This window comes from Cibotium barometz, chromosome 65, assembly GCF_041138505.1.
Source record: "Cibotium barometz isolate CiBa-2024 chromosome 65, ASM4113850v1, whole genome shotgun sequence".
NCBI lineage: Eukaryota > Viridiplantae > Streptophyta > Polypodiopsida > Cyatheales > Cibotiaceae > Cibotium > Cibotium barometz.
Window position 1 is genome coordinate 19,121,938 of NC_141110.1, and position 10,784 is coordinate 19,132,721.

The 10,784-nt window shown below is 40.7% G+C and overlaps 1 protein-coding gene across 2 annotated transcripts in view; it reads right to left on the reverse strand.

Annotated features, from left to right (window-relative positions):
* The window catches only part of SIRB (sirohydrochlorin ferrochelatase B), a 46,123-nt gene extending 40,659 nt beyond the window's left edge, over positions 1–5,464 (reverse strand). The window contains exons 1-5 of one of the 2 annotated variants that reach the window (XM_086797298.1): positions 5,323–5,463; positions 4,831–5,124; positions 4,674–4,735; positions 4,455–4,565; positions 4,213–4,305 (exon numbers count right to left, since the gene is read on the reverse strand). In XM_086797298.1, coding sequence (XP_086653424.1) covers positions 4,213–4,305; positions 4,455–4,565; positions 4,674–4,735; positions 4,831–5,124; positions 5,323–5,344 — 582 coding nt within the window. In that variant the 5' untranslated portion in view covers positions 5,345–5,463. Of the gene's footprint in view, positions 1–4,212; positions 4,306–4,454; positions 4,566–4,673; positions 4,736–4,830; positions 5,125–5,322 lie in introns of both variants that reach the window. The other variant, XM_086797299.1, reaches the window with a different exon arrangement.
* Between the last annotated feature and the right edge of the window lie 5,320 nt (positions 5,465–10,784).

A 10,784-nucleotide genomic window follows, 5' to 3' on the forward strand; every position in this document is an offset into this window, starting at 1 on the left:
AGGGTGTGAAGACAAGAAGGCAACGGATTCGAATGACTCCACAAGCGTTGAAGACATTCAAGAACCTCAAGGTGGCTAGAAGCGCCTTGTTTAGCACTTGCCTTGTGGGACGAGCCATTTCAGCTGATCACCGATGCGAGTAACATTGCAATTGGCGGTGTGTTACAACAGAATGGTCATCTAGTAGCTTACATGTCTCGTAAGTTACTGCCCGCAGAGAAACAGTACTCAATCTATGATCGTGAACTCCTAGCAGTTATACAGGCCTTGAAACATTGGAAACATTTTCTTTATGGCCGTGACTTTGAGGTTCGCACAAACCATCAGGCATTACGCTGGATTCAGACAATGCCAAGTGCATGGTAGAGTGATCGACAACACCGCTAGAGCCAGATATTCCAGCAGTTCGGTGGTATGATTGAGTACCTTCCAGGAAAGGCCAATCCAGTGGCTGATGCTTTGAGCAGGAAGGGACAAGTGATTTTGATTCAGACCACTAGACTCGACCTTGTTGGTACAGGACTAGATGACATGAAGCACACGTACACGAATTCCGAGGAATTCGGTACACAGTGGGAACAGGCATTGGATGCCACAGGACCATGCCACTTTCTGATACGCGATGGTTGGCTTTTCTACAAAGGCCGAATGTGTGTCATGAAGTCGTTCAGGGCAGCTCTTCTCGATGACGCCCATGACGCTATTACTGGTGGTCATAGGGGCATGAATTCAACTCTGGAGAAATTGGAACGGCAATATTATTGGCCAAAGATGAGGCAAGATGTGTTGACATCTGTACAACGCTCTGATATTTGTCAAAAGGTGAAAGCTCCTTGTGGAAAGAAGATAGGGTTGTTACAGCCCTTGCCAATTCCTGAGGATCCTTTCCAAGATATTTCAATGGACTTTGTCACGAATCTGCCTCCCAGTCCGAGTAAGCGTAATACGCAGTGCTTAACTATTGTTGATAGATTTAGCAAATTTGTTCCTTGCAGGGCCAATGTGACTGCCGAGGATGTTGCCCAATTGTTCATTCAGCATTGGTACCCGATTGGCGGGATTCCTAGGACCATAGTGTCAGACCGCGATGCCAAGTTTACAAGTCATTTTTGGAGGGCAATGTAACTTTGGTACTAAATTGAATTTTTCCAATGCATTCCACCCAAAGACAGACGGCCAGACAGAGATATACAACTAGTTGGCCTTTGATGTGCTGAAGTGTTATGTCCACGATCAGCAAGAAAAGTGGGAATCTTATTTGCCTTTAGTTCAAGCTGTTTTGAATGATTCGTTTTCTTCAGCTATTGGCAAGACTCCATATGAGGCAGCGTTTGAAAGACCTTTCCAGTTGTTGTTGACCAGGACCTCGTCTTTAGTACCCAAAGTGAACAGAGTGACGGAGTCTTACCAGGAGATTTTAGAGTCAGTAAAAGACAGATTGACTAAAGTGCAAGAGACTTACACTCGACAGGCCAATAAAGACCGAAGGGATATGAAGTTTTCGGAAGGAGATTGGGTTTATCTTTGGATTATGAAGCAAAGGTTGAAACAGGTGGGCAAGCGATGCCCAAAGTTGTCTTTCAGGAGCTTTGGACCTTTTCCCATCCAGAAGAAGATTAACGAGGTGTCTATGCAGTTAAAGCTACCTCCGAGTTGGACTATGCACGATGTGTTTCACGTCAGTTGGTTAAAGCCATATGCAGGTCCAATCCCTTCAGAAGTTAAAGACGAGGCGGAACCAGATATTGTTGATGAAGCAGAAGTTATGGTTCCAAGACAGATCCTTCTGCACCGTTTCAAGCATGGCTCCGGCCGAAGGCAAAGACAGTTCCTCACGAAGTTTCAGGACTGAGGGACCCATGAAGTGGTATGGCTTGACAAAGAGTTTTTCGAAGACTTTCCGGCGTTATTGACGGATTATTTGAAGGCTATGCAGCTTCCGTCAAGTTAAGCAGAAGGGGATGTCACGTGCATCCCGCACTTGGATGCCATGTAGACATATCTATACAGAAGGTGCAGGAGCTGGGATGGTAAACCGGTCCCATGTGAGCCCAGTCCGGGACGAGTCAACCAGAGATCCATCCCAGTCATCCGAGGTCAGGTGTGCATTGTCCTGCACATGAGTCCAAGGCCAAGTGTGCACTGTCCTGCACATGAAACAGTGCCAGTCCGCGCTGTGAGTCTCCCTCTGGAATGATGACAGTGATTCTATGTATCTGATATGGTACTAGATGCCAGATCATTGTGTAGGTAGTTAGGGTTTGCTTTTAGGAAAAGGGGCCAGCCCGTAGGGCTACCCCAAGTCTTTGTGTGGGCATGGGGATAGTGTGAAACCATCCCCATGAGGGCCAGGAAGGCCCTGGCTGAACCCACCAGCCATGGAGGGGCTGTAGGACAGCCCTAGGGGTAGGCTAGGGGAAAACATACAGGATATGCAGCCTTTGTATGGCTGTAGGGCAAGTATGGGGCAGCCCATACAGGCTGCCCAGTCCCCAAACTGCTTGCAAAACAATGTCCAGCCCCTTGGTATTAATGCACCTGATGCCTAGCCAGCCATGAAGAAAAGCGCACCTTTTTACTGGATTTTTCTAGCATTTAATGCTATAATTCAGTTGTGGGACAGAATTAGAACTGGCCGCCTAGAATAATGCTGGCCGACTGCTGTTTATAGGTAGTATAAATAGGTGAGCCCATAATCCATTGAGTTATCTCATAATTCACCAAGTGCTCGAGCAACCAAAGGGCCAGGACAGCCAAGGGCTTGCTAACGCAAAGGGGTGAAGGACTGCAGGTCAAGGGCAGAGTTATCTCAGCCAAGAAAGGTCAAGTTTTCTATATTTTCTTTTCAGATTTACATCATTCCAATAAAGCAAATACACCATTCGTGGTGGGGGCCCTACAGAGGTATTTGGGACCCAATACTGTGTCCTCTCCTCTCCCCCTCTCTCTCTATTTTTTGCACGTCTTCATTCAGTTTTCTGCGTAATGTGACATGTCAATGGATCAAGAATAGAGTTAAATGCATGACATGTACATGCTATTCCCAGGGTTATTTGCTGAAGAGGCAACAGATAAAGACAAGTTTTAAGGCCAGATTTTGGAGCTACAGCAGTTAAGCATGGGCAGGGAAGACACTGGAAAAGACCAGGAGGCTGCCCGCCATAATTTAATAAGGATTTTCTGTGTCGGCTGCAGCAAGTGAGGGTGTTTGTCCAGGGACCTGACTGACAGCAGGTCAGCCAGTCCAGATGTGCTTCAAGGGCCTATAAATAGCAACAAGCTGAGCTCTTTGTAGTCATACCGTCCTATAGGGCTGAGTCAGTAGACTAGGACTTCTAGGAGTCAAGAATCCTTTTCAAGAGCAGCCTACCAAGACTTGTACTACCTTTTTGTACATTATGAATATACTGAAACTCTCTCTCTCTTGCTTGCTTTTTGCATGAGGTTGTTCCAGGAAAGGTGTTTAGGGCTGAAAGAAGACTCCCAGAGCTTCCGCATGTGACACTATGTTTACAAGAACACACCCCAACAGTGCTTGGATTGGCTCCCACATGCAAACCACCCGTACCACCCTTAAGAGCATTAAGTACAGGTGGCTTCATTTTAAAATAAATGCATTGGAAAGAATGATTTTAATTTTTTAGCCTCAGCCAGACCTCAACATAGACAGGATGGCATCAGCTTTGAGACCTAAAAGAGGAGTGGTGTCTGAGCCCCTCATAATCTATGAGGTCGCCAAAACTTCTCTAGGACCCTCCTCACGGCAGATCCAGACAAGGGGATGAGAGAACGTGCCCAACAGCAGGTCTGGCTGGACACCTGCTCAGTGGTCCCTCACTCATTCCGAGCTTCTTTGGAGGCCCCTTTCTAAATCAAGGTTGTCACTACTGAACTTCAAGTTCTTCAAAGATGGAAGAGCCCCAGCAATGATGACCTTTTTCAGCTGTACTGAGAGCTGATGACCTAAGGTTGGCCTTCAATGAGATTATGCAGACAGGTAACATGCCCAGGAGACCTACATGGAAAGATTCAGCATAAACTGGCTGGCAGAAAAAACACAAAATCAGGTTGATCCCAAACCTTAAAACAATCTTTATTTTATGAGCTTGTTAAAGTGGTGGACACACCCATTCTAGTGCTAGACAAAGCTGATCTTCTTAAACCAATTTTAAGAACAAAGAATGAACAGGCCTTGACAGTTGATTGTCCTACCACCATAAGGGCATGCAAACCAATGGGCGCCGTCACAATGTATGATATATTTGGGTGCCACTCTGCTGCTTCAGCTGCCAAAGCCGGGATATCCTGTTGGCAGTCATTAAAGCAAAAGATCAGTCACTTCCATGGGACCTATTATGTTATAGCATGACCAAAGCTGATATCATGCACGAAGCCAATTAAAAAACCAGGCTGCACAATACTTGACCTATAATGTGATATTATTATAAGTGTACCTTATCCCAATGTCGACCAGGAGAAAGAAAATAGGGGGTGATGACAACTCTGCTAGCCCCTTGGCGAACACATTTATCAAAGGCCTCCTTGATAGTGGGACTTGCTAGCTCCTACAACACCGCAAAAGAAAATGGAAGTTACTATAATAAGAATACCATATATAAACATTATACTAAAAGAAAGGATCATGAACAAATCAGGGGTGATTAACACTTAACCATATGGGCTGGCTCCACATTCATATGCCCAGTCTTCTGCTTGAACATCTCAACAAAGTCATCTGTCGTCAGACAGGAGAGCACAACCACTTACAGCCTTGAAAATAATGTTAAGTCTTGTAGCAAAAATATTGAATGTGGTGTAGAAGCTGCATACGTAGCATCAGGTTGGATTGCACTCGCCGGGAGCCATGATCGACGATCACTATACCATCTTCCTTCTCATAGTGTTTGCTGCTAGATATGCTTGCCTCGACGACATGTAAGGAAAATGCACAATCTCCCATACTGTGAACCCTGCTCTTTCTATGAGTACAATTGATAATCTTGATCACTTTCTGAGGGAACAAAGGGTACAGGAGTTTGGAATGTTTAATAGGGTGAGCTAGCTTCTGTTGCAGTTGAGGGTGCCCATTATTTGGGTGCCCCAGATTCACATGAAGGCAGAGGCCTGAGGTAGCCATGGAGACGATTTGTTGTCATTGATCAAAAAACTTTCTCAAATCACATAGGATGAGAATAAACAATCGTATATGGAGATCAATTTATGAATGAGAAAACGCAAATGATCTTATTGATGATTAAATATATGACACATATTTTGTAGTCTAGAAAATATATTATTTAAAGGGAAATTCCAGAGAGGTACCTTTGTTAACTATTGGCAACATGATACACACTCTTTGCACAGCAGCGGCATAGTATTGGGTGAACTTTGGCAATCGAATGACCGCAATCCTGCAACATGTGCAGCATTTTGTTAATAAATAAATAATTATTTATTCAACTCTATTCTTTCTTTCATCCATCTACTTTTTCACAATTACAAAAGCAACTAGTGGGGACCCAGTCAGGAGTATCGAGAATAGTAAAGTAATACGACCGCGCAGTTATGTAAAAGAATCTCAAATAAAAAATTTCCAAGGAAAACATGCCCGCCTCTGTTAAATAAGTTTGAATAAGATGTGGAACTCCTAGTTGTTGATGATGAGGGCACATTATTTTTGGTTGATGATGAGGGGAGACTCTACATAATTTTCGTGGAGTCCTTTACTACAAAAGAATTGGAGTAGTTACCATGCCCCTCAATTGGCCTTTTTGCATCAAGGGCTAGGGCACAAGCCCCATTAACTCAGGCATCCACAAAACCAACCAAGCGTGCACATGTGACCCAACAGGCACACATAGTAACCTGCAAGGATGGCACCCCATGCAAGCCATGCCTATGCATGGAAAGGATGATCTCTCTCTCTCTCTCTCTCTCTCTCTCTCTCTCTCTCTCTCTCTTTATGGAGTTGAAGGTCAAGACCATCTTGGAAGGGAACGTTGGATGCCTCAATATTGACCAAGGATGATTTCGATTCTAGGTACATTCACATGTATCACCTAAAGATCAAGGAGACCAAATCAAGCAAAATTTGGCCTAACAAGTGTATAAAAAGTGTGGACACTATGGAACTCACTTTCAAGACCTTCATGCATGTGAGAAAGGTACGTCAAGGGCAAGGGAATAATAATGAAAATAATTCAACCTATCCATAAGATCCCTAGGGCTAAAGAAATGTGAACTTGGAGTCAAAGCACTTGGAGTGTATCTTCAAAATCATAAAGCCAAGAAGAAGAGGCGGACCAATAAGGAATCTTTCAATATTTTGTGGGCAAAAAAGAAGAGAATGGTTCATTGGACTCTTAAATAAATTAGTCTAGGACTCCTTCGTGACACTAGAATAAAATCATACATTTCTTTTTTGGGACTCTTTGATAAATTAGTCTAGGACTTCTTCGTGCTCTAGAATAAAATCATGCATTTCTTTGTTGGGATTTTTATGCGTTGATGTTGTAATGAAGGCGAATATAGTATGGTAATTTTGTTATGGTATTTCATGCATATTAAGGGACCCTAGTAAAGTCAATCCATAGATTGGACCCCATTGTGCTCTATGTGTTGTAGTAGATCCCATTCCAATGTAGGTGATGGGATCTCTAGATTGCAGTAGATCCCATGCTTCTGTAGTGAAACAAGTTACCATTGTGGTACTTGGGTGAGGATTGCCGAACTCACTAGGACTAACTAGTACTATGGTATATCTAGGGATTTGTGGACCCTTAACACACACCATTGCAAAGCTAATATGATTGGGGCTTGAGTGGTTATGAGCTCCTACAGGAGAGATGGTTCCCCATGACCAGTAATAGATATGTCATTGGTGGAAAAGTCTTTTGAGTTTTAGTATTTTTGTACATTTATGGATATATTGCACAGATATGTGTGAGTAAAACAAGGCTTTATCTTTTATTTTAAATTTTCATTTTCAGTTTATCTACGCATGTGTAACCCTTCCACTGTGAACACTTAAGTGTGCAGTATCACTAGTTTGGTAGCTCAACAGGACATAAATATGTCTTTTCAAAAAATTCATATCTTGTGAATGGGAGCAATATTTAGCACTTCTCTTCTAAGACATGTCTTCCTAAATGTGGCAACCTTAGAAAATTATTAAAGTGATAAAAAAACCTTTAATATAATTGACAAATCACCATAAGTAGAGGTGTGTCCAACATTATAATCCAAACAGGTTACGAATTACAAAGTAGGTTCCTATATGCAAGAACAAAATGATCTCGACTCATTATAAATTTATTTTAAACCTTACATAGTATTTAAGCGATGAGAGATAGATTTTTCATGACATAAAAATTTATCGTTATTAATAATTAAATAAATTAAATTTCCTTCTTATAATCTCTTTTTAGTTGTTGAGTCTTTAACACCCACAATACGACAATAGTGTGAGCTTATATGGTGATTTACTTTAGCTATACTAATAAATCAATGTCTCCGCTAAAGTAATTAGTCAAGAATTCATATTTAAACATTTCAATTTAGTTAGAAAACAAGGTGATGGTCTCAACTTTAAAAACTGCATTGATAACAAAAAGCGTATATAAACCCTTACTTATATTTGGATCATCAAGTGAGAAACATATGAAAATAGTGTTTATTATTATATAAAATGACTAGATATTCCACTTAAAGCCTTATGAGATGTTTAAAAATGCGTGAAGTAGTCTCTTATTCTATAGTAATGAATATGGTTCAAAATTTATAAATTTTTATCTAAAACAAAGTGCCTAAAATGATAAGTGTATAAGATTTGGTCCTAGCCTATGATTATTAGATTAACTGTAAAAATCCTCAAAGTTAAAATTTTCATTAAGACATAAATTTTAGAGTTCGATTTTGTTTTTGAGCCTAACATGGATTGTATTGCACCATAGATATGTTTGTGAAGCAATGCACATCCAAAAACTTTGGAAAGCCATGAGAAATTGGCTAATTAAAGCCTTCAATCCAAATATGGCCGAAACAGCTCTGCGTTATGACTATACTTTGGCCTATGAATTCTTATGGAATTGAAAAGAATCCTAGAGGTAACCAATGTGATCCCAAAAAATCCCAATTTTCCTTCACTGTGTACTTGATGATATGAAAAAAGGAAACCTTCGCTTTTAGGTATCCACGTGTTCCAAATAGTTCCATAAAGTTGGTTAATAATGAGGACATAAACATAAATATGTCCACGGACACATTTCTGTCATGTTACCAAACTAGTGGTGCCATCTGTTGAGTAATTCGGAGCATCAAAACATCACATCTTACAACAACAGCAAGTCGATCTTGGGTGAGGCATCTCTTTGTATCGTATCTTTGCATGGTAGAGTCTCAAGCACAAACATACGTAGAGTGGTGGCGATGGTGTAGCCCACTAGCTGTACACCTTAGCGTAGACCTTAGGTAAAGCAACATTATAATATTACTTTACTCTGTTGACATTTTTTGTGAGACTTAACATATATAATATTAAACATTTCACTTGTGAGTGTATGTATATGTATAGATATGCCTTTATAGCATTGCTTTATTGTTTCAGGTTTTTTTAAGAGACTAACATATTTATTATTATATGTATGTAAGAACACCGTAACAAAATGTGAGGTTAGGAAGCGTTTACCACAATATCCTAATAGAGCCCCCACCAATGAATATTTAAGCTTAGTTTTTAAAATAATTTCCTAAGGTTAAGGGCCCCCCATTAGCTATTTATAAGGTTTTGAATAAAATTAGGAGGAATATGCTAGTTTATAAGGTTTTGAATAAAATTAGGAGGAATATGCTAGTTTTTAAATTAATTTCCTAATTCTTAATAATAATATCTCATTTAACCTAAAATATTTGTAACTCGCTAAATTTGGAAATCTTTACAAGTGCAATGCATGCCACTACACCAAGACTAGTCCTCCTTATATAATCTCTCTCTCTCTCTCTCTCTCTCTCTCTCTCTCTCTCTCTCTCTGTGTGTGTGTGTGTGTGTGTGTGTGTGTGTGAGCAAGAAAAATAGCATGAGAACCGGGTCATAGCAAAACTTTAACAACTCAGGAGGAGGAGTTTAGCACTTGAAAGGAGGAGGAATTTACTAAGTGCACACGAGGAGGGGGGGCATGGTTGAAGTGGTGGGACTAAGAGGGAGCCAGAGGTAGAGAGAGAGGGGAGCAAATAATCTTAAGGTTAGACCTTAAGATTTTTTGATCTAAGGTCTCATCTTACATTAATTAACCAAACATGTCAACTGAGGAGGGGGTAAATAATTCTAAGATTAGACCTTTTGATTTTTTGATCTAAGGTCTCACCTTAGATTAATTAACCAAACATGTCAACTTCTAGTAGCGGTCTAGTCTTCTTGCAGCCAAATTTATTATCACAATGCTTAGAGCGACCATTTGTAAATAGCATTTGCTCACCAACATTTCAAGTGAAGTAGCCCGTGCCAACATCACTAGCTTCTCTGGTGCTTTGGGTTGCCTCCAACTGCGTGCTCCAGATGTGGTGGAAGTGAAAGTTTGTCTATTGTGGATAACTCCACAATGAATATAACACCTAAGATCACTTAAAAAGGAACTCTCCTCCGGTTTGACACATGAATGCCACTTTCCCTTTTATCCCTATCAACCGCTTGAACCTTCATCTCTTTTTCCATTTCCCAAAGACCTAGAAGAATCTTCCTCCACACCCTAGAAGCCTTGAACGGGCAAATATGTACAAAATGAAAGCGGCCTATCCATTCTCCATAACATACAAACCTTGATATCAACCATTGTAGTGAGTGACAAGAAATATCTAACCAAGAGTGACAAGAAATATCTAACCAAGAGCAAAAGCAAGATCATGTACATGAGCTGCTAGATGAACAACAAGGGCTTTCGTGTCACCCAAAGATGATAAAGTGTAGGAGCTCATATATTTAGATGAAATGAAGTGAGACCAAGGCATCACAAAAAAGGCCTCTCCAATAGCTTCGCCTATTTACCAAATCATACACCACCTCCTTATTTGTGCCTTTTGCTAAATAGATCTCCTTTTCATCAAAGCCACAAAATTGTTGATAGAAGATAAGCTTCCAAGAGCCGCAATCGTCTAGGTCTTGGACACACTTTCAGACATTGGCATCTGCAAGCAATACAAAACAACTCTTAAATACAAATATTACTCAAAGGTAGAAGAAACATTTAGACAATAAATCTTATGAACTCATGAAGAACTAAGAGGATTGCAAGCTCTTGCCATTCACCTCCCTAGGTAGCTAGCTAAAGATCTACTCTTCGCATTGCAAAGTCATCAAAGGTTTAAGAGGTCTTAGAGATCTTGCAAGCATATTTTGCGTGGTCCACATGTCCCTTCTTAACTAAAGACAAGTAGGTGACCTTGCATTGTTACGATATGAAGTTTTTTCTTGTACGCATATGTGCATATGCAAGTGTGCAGCTATGTTGTGTGTATGCATCTATGTATATGTATGTGTATGTGTGTGCAAGCGTGTGAGGGAGTGTGTATGCGTGTATGTACCCCCATCACACCCCTTTCTCTCTTTCCCCTACCCCAACACTTGGCCCTCATCCAATGGCCATGTGTCCCCTCTCCTTCCAAAAACTTGCACAAAATAGATAGTATAGATATATACATTATATACATATATGTATATAACATGTAAATGTGTTTTTATAAATGTAAATAAAAATACACACACATATGTATATACACACATACATTATATA